This window comes from Tupaia chinensis, unplaced genomic scaffold, assembly GCF_000334495.1.
Source record: "Tupaia chinensis unplaced genomic scaffold, TupChi_1.0 Scaffold000274_1, whole genome shotgun sequence".
NCBI classification, from domain to species: domain Eukaryota; kingdom Metazoa; phylum Chordata; class Mammalia; order Scandentia; family Tupaiidae; genus Tupaia; species Tupaia belangeri.
Window position 1 is genome coordinate 2,260,252 of NW_006159756.1, and position 15,242 is coordinate 2,275,493.

Below are 15,242 nucleotides of genomic sequence, written 5' to 3' on the forward strand. Positions count from 1 at the left end.
GTGTCCTGTACACACACGCATGTTTCAGTCTGTGTCCTGTACACACACATTTCAGTCTGTGTCCTGTACACACACACGTTTCAGCCCGTGTCCTGTACACACACACATTTCAGCCCGTGTCCTGTACACACACGCATGTTTTACTCCACATCCTGTGCACACACACACACACACGCACACACACACACGTTTCAGTTTATGTGAACGAGCCACTTCCCAGGCCTCCTGGGCGTCTGGTGTAGCAGACGTGGTGTGGGAGGGCTTGCAGTGTGTGTACACGTGAGGGCCCACCTCGTCCACTTGGTGCCCGGCTGAGAAGGCTGAGCTGCACCCACCCTGGACAGCGTGGTGGCTGTGAGGCAGGCGGGGAAGCTGAGGCTCACAGGGATCCCCGACTCTGGGTCTCCAGGCCCTCGAGCCTCATTAGCTGCTCCTTGAGACACAGAGGGCTCAGGGCCAAGCCCTGGCTTCAGCTAATGATCATGCCGGGCCCCAGCACTGGCTCCCAGAGCCCTGCGTGGGCTCCCCGTGCTTCCTGCCCACCTCGGCCGGAGCACTCAGAGCCGGGCAGGTGGGAACAGAGGGTGGGGGGAGGCAGTGCGTCAGGCATGTGCTCAGCCCAGGAGCCCCCTCGCTCTGCGCCTCAGGCTGCGTCATGCTTCTCGCTGGACTTCAGCCTTCCTTTCTGTGCAGTGGGGACATTAACCCCTCCCTGCACGTGACCCACTGTAGACACGGCTTTCTGTGTCGGGAGAGGCTGGGAGGCTGGCCTAGGAGTTTTTAGCCAGAAAGGACACAGCTTTAACCAGAGGGTGGCTCAGGTGGTGGGTAAGGAAACCACGAGTCAGCCTGCGTTGGCGTCCTCCCCTACTGTGTCAGTGAGTCCCCGAAATATACTGGGAGGCTCGGGGGCAGCCCAGCCAACTGCCCGCCCTGCACCAGCCCTGGCAGGCGCTGTGTTGCTGGCACAGCCTCAGTGGGTGCACCTCTCTCACTGCAGTTAGCGTTTTCATTTTCTTGGTCTCCGATGCCCCACTGGGAGCATCCATTTGCCAGCGTCCCCGAGGAAGGCCGGAGGCCCGTAAACAAGAGCATAAGCACATCCTCGATGGTGCAGGGGTGGGGAGGACTCTGGACTGAGGTCTGTGTGTGCAGGCTGGTGTGGCCCCAGCAGTTAGGGCTCCTGGTGCGGCGCTGCCTTGTGCCTGGGGTGGTTTTCTTCTAGAAGGAGCTGGTCAAGTCCCGATGGGCTTCAGCCCCACTCAGCTCCTGCTCCGCAGGCCCAGCAGGTTGCCACCTGCTGACAAGGTGAAGGGTTGCTTCTGCTGTCATCTGCTTGGGGGACCCCAGATATGCCCTCAGCGTGTCCTCACCCTACCCACTGTCCCCACGCAGGTCATCCCAGACTGGAAGGAGCAGGAGTGGGACCCCGAGAAGCCTGACAGCTATGCAGGCATCTTCCACTTCCACTTCTGGCGCTTCGGGGAGTGGGTGGACGTGGTCGTCGATGACCGGCTGCCCACGGTCAACAACCAGCTCATCTACTGCCACTCCAACTCCCGCAACGAGTTCTGGTGTGCGTTGGTGGAGAAGGCTTACGCCAAGTAGGTGGCAGCCGTGGTGAGCATGGGGCGGGCATGCTCTGGGCAGCTGGGCAGCAGTGGGGGCGGCCTCCAGGCACGAGGGGCTAGGGGCTAATGCAGAGCCAGCGCTCAGAGCCTGGACCACAGCCGACCGTGTGTCACGCACAAAAGGCGCTCGATGTCTGAGGTCACGATGTATTTTTCTGTATTTCCCTATGCAAAAACGCATCATGACTTTCCCAGCGACCCAATATGTTAAGCGGCTTATCGCGTACACGATTGAAGTATAACCGGAGCCCAGCTCGTCTGCTTTCTCACACAGCGACAAGCAAGCTCCGGCATCTTCCCCAGCACAGGAATTCTTTTCCAGGGCTTGTCCCCAAGCCCATTTAGCGCTCTAGATGCGTTAGCTTTTAAAACCCATTCCCGTTTGCTAGACGTTTTCAGTCATTTCTGTTCTTTGTTTTGTTTTGTTTTGAGAGATTTTTGCTAAAGGGCATGTGCACGTGCCAGAGAGAGAGACAGGAAGTGAGACATGAGCCCCTGGGGGATGGCCATGCCGTCATCCTTTCTCCTGCATTCTCCTGTCGGGATTTTGAGCACGTACTCACATGCACCCGGCATGAGCTTCAAACCGCCAGGTCCAGGGCTCAAACTGCTATTGACTGTGTGGGAGTCCAGCACTGTAACAATTACGCCATCTGCTGGTCCCTAGTTATTTCTGTTCTATCGTCATTATAAATCATGGTACTTCCACCAGCCCTTGGCCTGCTGGTTACGGTGACTGGGTCCCACATGACCAACTGCACGTTCTGGGTCTCAGACTCAGTAGCTTGAAAAATCACTTGCGGCAGAGACCAGCAGATGGCATAATGGTTATGTCACTGGACTCTCGCGTAGTTGAATACTGTTCGAGTCCTGGACCCGGCTGCTTGAAACACAGCAGGCACATGTGCGTGCGTGTGGTCATCCTCCCAGGGGTGATTTCCTGCTTTCTGTCTCTCTCTCTCCGGTGAGTGCATGTGTCCTATAGAAAAAAAAAAAAAAACTCTCTAAAAACCACTGGGGGCACATGTGTGTACATGCCCCAGATCCTGAAAGGAGGGAGAAATAGAGGCGGGATTGTGGTGCAACCTTCCTCATGAGAGTACTTTCTACTTTCCAAACTCTGTCTCTCTCTGGCACATCAGAAGCTACTACTAATAAACTTCATCATATTACTTGTGCAGAATTGGTGCCAAAAGCTATATGAGGTTTTAATGCTTTAGGAAAGAAGTGCTTGGTTTTTGCACATCTAGCTGAAGATGGAGCTGCTGAGGCTTAAGATAATTTGAGCCATGAAGTGGTGGCTGTCTGTGGGTGGACGTGGACCTAGGGGGCGAGACTGGGTTCTGGCGTCGGCTCTGCTGTGGCCTGCAGCGTGATCTTGGTGGGTTGCTTGACTTCTCTGTTAAATACTTACACGGGAAGTCTTGGGTGTGAGCGTTTAGGCCCACAGGGAGTGCAAGCTGTGTGTTCTTCCACTTGACTGCCCAGGCTGGCCGGCTGCTACCAGGCCCTGGACGGAGGCAACACGGCCGACGCGCTGGTAGACTTCACGGGCGGCGTCTCCGAACCCATTGACCTCACTGAGGGGGACTTCGCCAACGACGAGGCCAGGAGGAGCCAGCTGTTCGAGCGCATGCTGAAGGTGCACAGCCGGGGCGGCCTCATCAGCGCCTCCATCAAGGTCAGACCATGGAGGCCCTGGGGCTCTGCCCCTTTGCCAACCTGGCTGGGCTAGGCAGGCGGAGCACCCAGGGCAGCTCACAAACCCAGCCCTGAGCCTGGCTGGGGAGCAGCCCCAGCCCCAGCGCCCTTCCCCACCCCAAAACTGTCCTGCCATGCCCACTTTGAGGCCCTCGCAGCCCAGGGCAAACAGAAGGGGAAGGAGCCCACACCACATGTCCCCAGCGCGATGGGGCACCCGGGGACCACAGACTCACCGTGAAGGGAGCCGGGACCCAGGGCAGCACATTAGAGCCCAGGCTTAGCTGCCTTGGCCGTGCTGATGGACGAGCTCCCGGGAAAATCAGCAGCCACACCGGGACCTGGTCACTTCTGTGTGTGACTCACCACGGCTGATTTTCAGCCAATGTTTAAATCAGCTCTCAAATTCCTCAACTGCTGTCAGCTGGCCCAGCAGCCCCGGCTCACCCTGCTGCGGGCACCTTCCTTCACCCTGGCTCCTGCCCCGGGCGCCTGGGAAAGTCTGGGAATTCAGCCCTTCTCCCCTCACCCTCCACCACACACACACACACACTCACACACACACTCACACACACTCACACACTCTCACACACACTCACACACACTCACACACACACTCACACACTCTCACACTCACTCACACACACTCACACACACACTCACACACTCTCACACACACTCACACACACTCACACACACACTCACACAGAACAGGGTATGCTCCTGAGGACCTGTGTCCTCCCACAGGCAGTGACAGCAGCTGACATGGAGGCCCGCCTGGCGTGTGGCCTGGTGAAGGGCCACGCGTACGCTGTCACCGATGTCCGCAAGGTGCGCCTGGGCCATGGCCTGCTGGCCTTCTTCAAGTCGGAGAAGCTGGACATGATCCGCCTGCGGAACCCCTGGGGCGAGCGCGAGTGGAACGGGCCCTGGAGTGACACGTGAGGTTGGGGGTAGGGGTGGAGCAGGGCATGTGGGCTTCCTGGAGGAGGTGGCACTGGGACTGGGCCTTGAAAGATCTGGGAGAAGGGTGCATTAGGAGACAGCAGGCATGTGGGGTGGGTGAGCAAAGCCTGGAAGGGAAGGGCTGACCTGCGGGAGACAAGAATCTGGGTTGGCCAGCCAGAGCAACTTGGGTGTTGGGCCCATGACCTGGCCGAGGCCAGGAGAGGATGGGGCTGGTGCCCCGTGAAGGAGCCCCTCCCCAGCCTGCAGCCTTGCTCCCAGCCTGCCGTGCCCTTGCATGGTAGCCACCCACAGTGCCCTGCAGGAGGGCAGACAGGGCCTCCTAGGGGCTGGGTGGTGCCCGGGTGCCCTGACCACCCCACCCCACAGGAGGCCAGGTGCTGAGCTGTGCCAAGTGGGCCCTCGTGCCTCGTCTCCCGGACCAGCCCGGTCCTGGCGGGCCCTTCCTCTTATGCTTCTCATGCTGTCCCCGCTCTCCTGCCCCATCCCAGCTCAGAGGAGTGGCAGAAAGTGAGCAAAAGTGAGCGGGAGAAGATGGGCGTGACCGTGCAGGACGACGGCGAGTTCTGGTGAGTGCCGGCCTGGCACTGGGGGCACACAGGACGGGGCACCAGCAGCCGGTTGCCGAGAGGAGGTAGGGAAGGGGGGCATCTGAGAGGAGCTGGCTCCTGAACTGAGGCTTGGGGTGCAGGCCAGCTCTAGGTGGGTGAGGAGGCCAGGCCCAGAGGCGAGAGCACAGGGTGGGAAGACAGGAGAGCCCGGGGAGCTGGGCGGCATGGGTCGGCAGGAGGCAGAAGCCCCGCCCAGAGCCCTGCCATCCTCCTGTGTCACCCAGCTGCGTGCCCTCAGCTGCATTCAGTCCGACTCACAGCCACTTCTGGGGGGTTTCAGGGCGCACTATGTACGGCGGGGGCAGGGAGGGCCTCATGCAGGCCAGGGGAGCCACTGCCCAGGCCACCCAGGCCCAGGCCTGGGCTCCGGTGGACAGAACCTCCCTGTCTTCTGGCTCGGGATGGAGTAAATGAGAACCCCGCTGTCTGGAAGGGGCCCCTTCCTGAGGCTTTTCCTTTATGTGTTTGTGGAGTGCCTCCCACACCTCCCACCGCACAGACCCCTGGAGGTGCACCGTGCATGGTGACTGTCACCACGCCTGGCTACAGAGACCTGCTGGGGCCAGCCCCAGATTTCCAGGCCTCCTGCATCACTCCAGCGGGCACCTCTGTGAGGGGGCACCTTGGTGCATCCACGCTTTACAAATGAGGAAACAGGCCGAGGGAGGAGCAGGGGGAGCGGGAGCAGGAGGGGCAGGGCGCAGGGGGTGCCGCTGAGCCCTCTGCGCCTAGGATGACCTTCGAGGACGTGTGCCGGTACTTCACGGATGTCATCAAGTGCCGCCTCATCAACACGTCCTACCTGAGCGTCCACAAGACGTGGGAGGAGGCCCGGCTACGCGGCGCCTGGACGCGGCACGAGGACCCACGGCGCAACCGCAGTGGGGGCTGCATCAACCACAAGGACACCTTCTTCCAGAACCCGCAGGTGGGCTCTTCCGGCCGTGAGCTCTCGGGGCCGCCAACCCCTGCAGCTGCGGCCAGCTGAAGGGTGCATCCCCTGTCCCTCCTGGGCCTCGGTTTACCTGTCTGCAGTGGGGCTTGGATGGGCACGCCAGTTCCGTTTGGGTTCACGAAGCCTCACAATCGGTCGTGTAGACAGCAAAATAAGGAACAGCTAGGGCAGCAGGTGGCGTGGTGGTTAAGGTGCTGGACTCCCATATGGCCCAGCGCAGTTTGAGCCCCCGTCCTGGCAGCCTGAAACTCCCGCTGGGCACGTGTGTGCATACCCAGAACCCCGAGAGAATGGAGAAGGGATTGCAGTGTGGCCATCCTCCTTTGGGGAGATTTCTCACCTTCCCTCTCTGTGTCTTTCATGAGCCCTATGACAATATCCTAAAGAATAAAAAGGGAACAGCACTGAAGGATGGACCAGTGTCTTGTCCGGAGTCACAGGGGCACTGGGTCGGCTCCCCCCATGGCAGGATCCTTCCCTTCTCCGGGAGCGTGGCCAGGCTGGGCTGCTGGACGGGGACCCCACCCCTGCGGCTTCCATGGTCACCACAGGACAGCAGCTGGTCTCATGCCTGAGGAGCCTTTGTCCCGCACAGCTGCGGGCCAGCTCTGGGGGGCTCTGTTGTCTACCGGGGCCTCCCAGCCTTGGTGCTGGTGGGCCTGTCGGCCAGAGGAGAGACTCAGACTCAGGGAGGCAGCGCCCGGCCGGCCAGCTCCCAGGGCGCCCCGCAGTGCCGCGTCTCAGCACAGTCTCCCTGGCCATGCCCACAGTACGTCTTCGACGTCCGGAAGCCCGAGGACGAGGTGCTCATCTGCATCCAGCAGCGGCCCAAGCGGTCCACCCGCAGGGAGGGCAAGGGTGAGAACCTGGCCATCGGCTTCGACATCTACAAGGTGAGGCCCTGGGACCTGCTGCGGCTGAGCGGGGGCGGGCCTGGGGAGAACACCACCGGGCACTCCTGGTGACTGGCCTCGCCCAGCGCCCCAGCCGTACTGGCTGACCTGGGGGCTGCCTGGGAGGGGCTTCTGCCAGAGCGCTCAGCCTGGGCTCTGAGACCCACAGACCCACAGGAGGGCGCCCTCCCGAGCCTGGCTGGATTGGATGCTGGGAGGAGGCCTCCCTTGGGCACGCCGCTCCCTGGCCTGGAACCTGAGGCCTTCGGCGTGTTGGCATACCCGGGTGTGGGGCCCATCCACACGTGGGTCCACACATGCGCGTCAGTCCCCAGAACTTCAGGAACCACAGGTTGTAGGGCGGTCGGAGCTGAGTCCTGGCATGTGGAGTGCTGCGTGGTGAGCTGGCACGTGCTGGTGTGTGGCATGCCACGACCTTCCCTAACGTCCCTGTGACATATGGCGGCACTTGTTTCCGGAATTGTCCAGCAAGTCCTGGTGATCTCATTTCATGGCCACTGAGATCGTGATTCTTGGTTCTCTTGTGACAGGACTGTTATCGAGGGGCTCCTTTCACCCTCCCTGCCTTTCATGTTTTTTTAGAGAGATTTTTGCTATAGGGCATGTGTGCTCACTGGAGAGACAGAGAGACAGAAAGCGAGAAATCTCCCCCCAGGGGGGATGGCCACACCGCAGTCCCTTCTCCTCCACTCTCCCCCTTGGGATCTTGGGCACGCACACATGCCCTGCGTGAGGTTTAAGTCGCGAGGTAGGAGTCCAGCGACGTCACCATTATGCACGCCATCCGCTGGTCCCCGCCCTCCCCGCTTCTTAGCAGCTTCCACTGAGAGAACTCTGAGACCACAGCATACCCGCTGAGGGCCCACCAGTCCAGGCTTACCGTGCTGCCCACAGTTGTAGGCCATCACGCAGCGACTCCAGGGCATCTCGGTCACCCCCAGAACACCCCTGCCCCCTTAGTCATCATTGCCAACCCCTGGGTCTCCCTCCCCAGCCCTTGGCAGACTTCTGCCTGCAGATTGGCCCGTCCAGAAACTCCACATAGACGGGGCCTCCTGGCTGCGCGGCACGCGGTGAGGGGAGTGGGCTGGGAGTGCCGCGTGCCCACCCACCTGCCCCACAGGTGGAGGAGAACCGCCAGTACCGCATGCACAGCCTGCAGCAGAAGGCCGCCAGCTCCATCTACATCAACTCGCGCAGCGTCTTCCTGCGCACCGACCAGCCCGAGGGCCGCTACGTCATCATCCCCACCACCTTCGAGCCGGGCCACACCGGCGAGTTCCTGCTCCGCGTCTTCACCGACGTGCCCTCCAACTGCAGGTGCGCAGGCTGGCCCACCCAGGCAGCTGGACGGGTGGCAGGTGGCGACGGGGCCCTGTGGCCAAGCTGCTCAGCATGTGGCCCAGCGTGGAGCCAGCCACCGGGTGGGCGGCGGTGTCCTGCCTCTCTCCCCGCTCCCGGCATCAGGGGTGCACTGCACTCCACGGTCACAGAGCTGCTCCCCCTGGGTCCCCTGAGCCGGGCCCTGACTCTCCCATTTCACAGATGAGAAGAGGGGATCAAGGGTGGGAGGTGGTCCGAGGTCACAAACGGCCAGGGGTGGCCCGTCCAACTCGAGTCGAGTTCTTGTCACCACAGTTCTCTGTCCCCTGGAGGCTGGCTCTGGGGTCCAGTGGAGCCAAGTGTAGACCTAGGGGTCCCACGCTGCCCTCCCACCTTGGTCCGCAGCCCCAGTTCAGTCCCAGGACAGTGTGCCCTGCCGCCTCCAGAGCCAGGAGGCGGTTGGTGCTGGGTCAGTGACCCTGGGTCCTGCCGCTTCCTGGGCTGAGCCCGGAGCTTCCTCCACGGTAACGGGGTGCCATCATGGCCGGCCCTGAGCTGTGTGAGGACGCCCTCCAGCAGTGGCTTGGCCACAGGAGGCGCTCAGGGAATCACACCCACCCACCTCCCTGGCTCTGTCCTCCTCTCCCCACCCGTCCAGGGAGCTGTGTCTGGACGAGCCACCCCGCACCTGCTGGAGCTCCCTGTGTGGCTACCCCCAGCAGGTGACCCAGGTCCACGTCCTAGGAGCTGCTGGCCTCAAAGACTCCCCTACAGGTGAGCATGTCAGTTGCCCCATGCCCACCCTGCCAGCCTGAGCCTCCACCCACAGAGCTCTCCCTTGCAGGTCTTGCCACCTAGGGTCTAGCATCTACCTCCTGCTCACGGGGTGGTGGAGCAGCCAGATTCAAGGAAAAACAGCTGGCAGGGAGAGCTCAGGGAAGGCTCCCTGGAGGAGGGGGTCTTTCTCCAGGCTGAGAAAATAATAAGGTAGATAGCTTGGTTAAAAGAGGTAGCAAGGTTCTCTAGGCAGGGGGCAGCAGGATGGGTAGAGGCCCGGAGGCCAGAGAGGACCAGGTACCCCAGCCAGTCTGCCTGTCTCTAGGCCTCAAGGGACTGGAGATGGGTCAAGCTTTGGTTTCCCCATCACCTGAGTAACCAAACCCACGTGGATGGCTGCCCTCCTAGACCTCTGTCCCCTCCAGCCCTGCCCTCACCCCACCTCCCACTCCCCCTCTCTAGGGGCCAACTCTTACGTGGTCATCAAGTGTGAGGGGGACAAAGTCCGCTCAGCCGTGAAGAAGGGCACCTCGACCCCTGAGTTCAACGTGAAAGGCGTCTTCTACCGCAAGAAGCCGGGCCAGCCCGTCACTGTCCAGGTGAGCTCACCATCCAGGCCAAGCTCCCCGCTCGGAGGGCAGGGCCCGTGCAGCCGGCTTCTAGTTCTTGGTCTGTCCCTGCTCTGGTGTGGCCATGGGCATTCCAGTTCCCCTCCTGCTGCTCTGGAGTCGCCCTCCATGGGGGACGAGTCAGATTAACCAGTGTCATTCTGACAGCAGCAGGGGCTGGCCGGGGACAGTGGTCACCTCTCCTGACCTCTCCCAGAGCCTTGAAAACTGTGGTCACACTCCACTCTGGGTCAGGATCCTCTGGGACAGTTGTACTATGCAGAGGTGGCTGGTTTGGTGGCCGTGTCCTAAGGCCTGGAGCAGGGGTCAGAAAGCCGGTGTCCCTGGCCTGGCCTTGTCGTCTCTGCCGAGGTAGCTGGCAGACAGCAATCCCGAGTTCATTAGCAGGAGCTGCCCTGTCCCCAGGCCCAGACCAGCATCTCTCGGGGTGAGAAACCATCCGTAAACAAACACTCGGGTGCCCGGCGGGACCAGCGTAGATGTTCCAACTTTTCTTAACACTGGGTCCCACTGGGTCAAATCACAGGCCCGTGGATGTTGGGGCTGGAGGGACCCCTGGGAACAGTTGATCCGACTCCCATGTTAAATATGGGGAAGCCAAACTGGGGGTGTCCTTCGTCCAATTCACCCAGGGAGATGCAGAGCTGACATAACTGATTAAACTTTATTTGGGGTTTTTTTTGAGAGAGAGATTTTTGCTATAGGGCATGTGCACTCACTGGAGAGACAGAGATAGAAAGGGAGAGATCCCCCCCCAGGGGGGATAGCCACGCTGCAATCCCTTCTCCTCCATTCTCCTCTCGGGATTTTGGACATGCACACACATGTGCCCGGTGTGAGTTTTAAGATGCTGGGTCCAGGACTAGAGCCATGGTCAGCTATGTGGGAATCCGGCGACATAACCATTACACCACCGACTGGTCCCCTGATTTAACTTTGTATGTGTGGGGGGGAGCCCAAGCCTCTAGAAGGAACTCATCCTGGTCCGAGGTTCCTGGTCAGGCAGGCACCCAGAGCCCCTTCTCCTCAGCCAGCTTCCCCTCCAGGAATCAGGTTCAACTCCTGCCAGTGCCCACCCCTTTCCTGTCCTGGAGGAGATGGCCCCTCCCACAGGCTCTGTCTCCTCCCAGATCTGGAACCACCGGGTCCTGAAGGACGAGTTCCTGGGCCAGGTGCACCTGAAGGCGGATCCGGACGACCTGCAGGCCCTGCACACCCTGCACCTCCAAGACCGCAGCAGCCGGCAGCCCAGCGACCTGCCGGGCACCGTGGCGGTGTGCGTCCTCAGCAGTACCTCCCTCGTGGCGGTCTGACGCTGCCCCCCGCCCGGCTCCCACCTTCCTCAGCACCTGCATGTCTGCCCAGCCTGGGACCAGCCCAGGAGCCAGGGCACTGGCGTCTTTTTCCCTCTCCCAATTTGCTCTGTGACCCTCTCTGAGGCCCTAAAACATTCCTTGTTCCCAGGGAGTCTTCTTGCCTGAGGTTAAAACACGCCCTCCCCACCCCAGCTGTCACCACTGCTAAGGGACTCTACCCTTTGAAGACATTTTCCCAAGGCCCTGCTGTCGGCTGAGGCGTGCCAAGAAGATGTCACTTGTTTACACACAAACTGCCATGTCCCTGACCCCCCTCTCGCAGGTGACGGCCGTTCACTCTCTAGTCCTGTCCGCTCCCCCATCCGTTGCATTCATTCAGCAGAGATTTGCCAAATGACTAAATGGCGCCCACGAGGCTCCAGGGAAAGCTGGGCCCTGCCCTGGCCTGGGGCCTCATTTCTGCGTCAGGTCCTCTCAGAGGCAGACGCACCTTCTCATTCCAGGTTCTGACCCGTTCCCGGCCCCCTCGTTTACAGGTGGGGCGGTGGCAGAGGCCCTGAGTGAGGGGTGTCTTCCTGCCTCCCCTGCCTGATGCTGGAGCGTGTGCACCAGAGGTCCGGGGCCAGGCGCGGGCTGCGGCCACCCGAGGCAGGCCCCTTTGCCGCAAGACCCTGGCTTCACCTGGGAGGAGGGGCCCCGGGGGTGTGGTGCCAGGCCTGCCAGGGTCAGGCCACTGCTGGGCTTGGTGGGAGATCTGTTCCTGCCTGAGGCGGCCCTCCGCCGACGTCCCCAACACAGCCGAGAGGACAGGCTCGTCCTGCCGCCTGGACCAAACGTACCTTTCGTCCTCGCTGTTTTATATCCCTTCTGTTCTAAGAATAACGTCAGTTCTGGCCAGGTGATTTTAAGGGAAGGCGGAAAGCCCCCCCCCTTTTCTCTTGACTCTGGTTTTGCTGCTTCTCTGGTTTCGTTTGGGTTCCCCATGGGGAGGGACATGGGAGATGTCCCTCGCCGAGGTCTGGAGGCGGCTGACAAGGAGGCTCTGTGCTGGCCCAGGAGGCCTCCATGAGAGCCGGCACCACGGCTGCTTAGGTCTTTGGGCTCTCCGCGGCCGGCGAGGGAGTGCAGGTGTTTCGAGGATGGGACCTGAATGTGGGACTCCCGGTCCCGGTGGGAGTGCCTTTGCCTCCTGGCTCCGCTGCTGGCTCAGCTCCTGGGCCCTGGCCTGGACCACAAGAGGGGCCGGAACGGAAAGACAGGACAATCGGGGGTTTCCCTCTGGAGAGCGGGATATGGGCCTGGGCTGGGACGCCGCACACAACCAGGAGCAGGTCACTGAAACCTCCTGTGCCTCGGTTTCCACCTTCTACCGAGTGGGGCCACCGGTCCTCGCGCCCCGGCACCCGACTAACAAGTGCTGGGCAAGAGCCCATAGCCCCTTCCTCTGCCCCATGGAATCGCCACCTCTCAGTGTTGGAAACGAAGGCTCGGTGGGGGTGGGGAGGGGCGTGCTAGGTCTTTGCTCAGCAGTGTCCCCTAGGTGGTGGCCCGGCAGGACGAAGGGACAGCCCTGCCAGGCCAGCACTGCTTCCCACCCCCCAGCAGGGCTGGCTGCGGCCCTGCCCTTGTTCCTGCCCCTTGAGGTGGGCCAGGCGGGCTCCTGGCAGTGGGGGCAGGTCCCTAGTTCCCCAGAGGCCTTAGGCTTGGGCAGGTGAGGAAGGCGGCAGGGGGAGTGATTGCTTAGTCCCCTGCATGCAGCCACAGGGCCCTGGAGCCCCCCGCGTGTGGATGGTGGGGTCCCTGGACCTGGCCTCACTCCTCAGGGCCTTCCGCCAGACTGGGGAGACAAGTCCTGCTCTCTCAGAATAAATGTTACTGCAGTTCCAGAAAGACCTTCCCGTGTCTGTCTGTCCCTCTGCAGGGAGGGAGGGAATACATAGGCCTGGGTGACTGTCCCCTGGTCAGAGGGACGCCCGGGGGTGGGGGGACTTGGGAGTCACAGGCTGTGCTGGAACATCGAGCGGAGGTCATCGTGACCAGACAGGCTCTGCTTCTGTCACTTAGCCAATCTGCACCGGGCTGGCCCCAGAGCCTGGAGGGGACAAATGCACTGCAGAGGGCTGTCAGGCGGGCACTGGGTCCTGCCTGCTAAGTCCGCGCCCGCCTGTTGAGGTGGAAGTGCCATGTGAAGGGCCCAGGAAGAGGACGGGGTGCTGGGAGTGTGGGGAAGCCAGGGCAGTGGGGAAAAGCAGGGTTGGGGCAGACCGAGGACCACTGCGACACCCTCTGTGAGCCCCCAGCAAAGAGGAGGGGCAGGAGGGTCTGCAGCCTACTGGGGGAGGGTGCAGCGGGAGGCCACACGGACAGGAGCCATCCCTGGGCTCCCCACCAGGCGTGGGAGACTGCCGCTATGGGCTCGGGGACTGCCTGGCAGTTCCTGGGTGCGGGGTGGACCCAGGCCGGGCTCTTACTGCCCTCCCGACCCTGCAGCTCAGTCCACTTCCCTCCCAGCCCAGCCCTGTGCCTGCTGAGAGGGGCGCCCTGCTCCTCTCAGGGCCCCACTATTCCATCGTGGGGTGGGGGCTGATGCTCGTGCTCCACCTAGCCCGCAGGCCCGGACAGGTGAGTCCAGAGCGACAGGCACTGAGATTGGTGGCAGGTGTCAGTCCGGGAGCAGGACCAAGCTCCAGAGCAGCTCCAATCCGGGCGGCCGGGCTTAGGTGCCAGCGCGGGAGGGGGATCAGAATCTGGCGCTGAGGGAGCCTGCGCCCAGCAGGTGGCGCTGTCGGGCCATTTTTCTGCGCGAGCGCACACACCACACCACCCCACCACCCCCCACCCTCCGTCAGGTCTTGGCAGACACTCCAGTGGCTGACGCCTCTTTACCTGGGCTGCTCCTGGAAAAGTGACTGATGGGGCAGCTGCAGGCATGGCAGGGGGTGACGGGGGCAGGAGAAAGTGCCAAGGCTTGGTGAGCATCCCTTGAGACCCCATTTCCTGTACTCTTCCTTGCCCCACCCCTTCTAATTGCCAGAGGACAAGTGCGTTCATCAGAGAGAGACAGAAGAGGGAGAAAGCTCCCACCGAGGGGGCGTGGTCCCTCACACAATCCCTTCTTTGTGTCTCCATCCGGTCCGGATCTGGGACGCACAGATGCTCCTGGTGTGGTTTTCAAGCCGCAGGAGCCAGGATTCGAACTCTGGGCAGCCATGGGGGTTCTAGCTCTCTTAACTGCTAGACAACGGCCAACCTTCCCTCTTCCCTTTTGAAATCCCATGTTTGGTGGCTAGCAGGTGGCATAGCAGTGGGTGTGCTGGACTCCCACATGGTCGACCGCGGTTCAAGTCCTAGATCTGGTGACTTGAAACTCACTCCAGGCACATGTGCATGCATGCCAAAAATCCCAAGAGGAGAATGGAGGAGAAAGGATGGTGTGGCCATCCCCCCTGGGGGGTGATTTCTCACTTTCTGTCTCTCTGTCTCTCTAGCATGTCACATACCTTATAGCAAAAATCTCCCTAAAAAAAAAAAAAAAAAAAAAAGAAGAAGAAATAAATCCATGTTCACTTCAGTTTCCGTGTGTCCTGTTCCACGAGGGCTTCTCCTAGTCGGCTGGTTTGGCAACATTTCCAGATGATAGAGGAGCAGGCACCCCCCACCCAGAGCCAGCTGCGGGGCAGTGTAGAATCTGGCTTCACGGGACGTGGCTGAGAGGGCCATTGGGAAGCAAGTGAGGGGCAGGGGCTGTGTGTGTACAGGGAGGAGGAGAAAGCACCAACTGGGGTCTGGCTAGGCCCCTCCTTCCCGTCTGCCCTGCCTGCACCTTCTCTGAGCTCAAACAGCCCAGTGATGGCAGAACGGCAGCCAGGGAGGGCAGGCAGGGCTGAGACCCCAGCCAATCAGTGAGCAGCCAGGTCAGAACAGGCCTCTCCACCGGACTCTGAGACGGAGGCCCCAGAGGCCAGGATGGGCAGCCCTGCCCAGGTCCCGTGCCGGTCAGTGGCACAGCCAGGAAGAGCTCAGCGCCCCCGTGGACATGGCCAGGAAGCTCTCTGCACCGAGCAGGGCAGCCTCTGGACGTTAGCCTCTGGGCCACAGGGACAGCCCGTCCCCCACGCTGATGTCACCGCACCCCGACCTGGGAGGCCCCTCGACTCCGCCTCCTGGGAGCAGGCTCTGGAGTGAGGAGGGGAGGGTGGCAGTGCAGGCTGGACGGCCGCCTGGGCAGGAAAGAGGGAGAGACGCTGGAGAGACAGACACCCACTGTGAGCCCGCAAGACCAGCAGAAGGGGCGCGTCTGCGGCGGCAGGCCCCTGACCCAGCCCTCCGTCATCCGTGCAGGAAGCAGCAGCACCCGGGCTGGCAGGCCACTGAGAGTGGGCAGCCAGGGCCCGGTAAGGATGGCCCCCGTCCCCAGCA

The 15,242-nt window shown here is 61.7% G+C and overlaps 1 protein-coding gene across 1 annotated transcript in view; it reads left to right on the plus strand.

Moving 5' to 3' along the window:
- The window catches only part of CAPN5 (calpain 5), a 51,836-nt gene extending 39,121 nt beyond the window's left edge, over positions 1 to 12,715 (plus strand). Inside the window, exons 4-13 of the mRNA XM_006149969.3 lie at positions 1,396 to 1,604; positions 3,120 to 3,312; positions 4,080 to 4,273; positions 4,790 to 4,867; positions 5,642 to 5,837; positions 6,635 to 6,757; positions 7,902 to 8,098; positions 8,760 to 8,875; positions 9,341 to 9,477; positions 10,638 to 12,715. Of these exons, the coding sequence (XP_006150031.1) occupies positions 1,396 to 1,604; positions 3,120 to 3,312; positions 4,080 to 4,273; positions 4,790 to 4,867; positions 5,642 to 5,837; positions 6,635 to 6,757; positions 7,902 to 8,098; positions 8,760 to 8,875; positions 9,341 to 9,477; positions 10,638 to 10,820 (1,626 nt within the window). The 3' untranslated portion in view covers positions 10,821 to 12,715. The remainder of the gene's footprint in view (positions 1 to 1,395; positions 1,605 to 3,119; positions 3,313 to 4,079; positions 4,274 to 4,789; positions 4,868 to 5,641; positions 5,838 to 6,634; positions 6,758 to 7,901; positions 8,099 to 8,759; positions 8,876 to 9,340; positions 9,478 to 10,637) is intronic.
- The last annotated feature ends 2,527 nt before the right edge of the window (positions 12,716 to 15,242 follow it).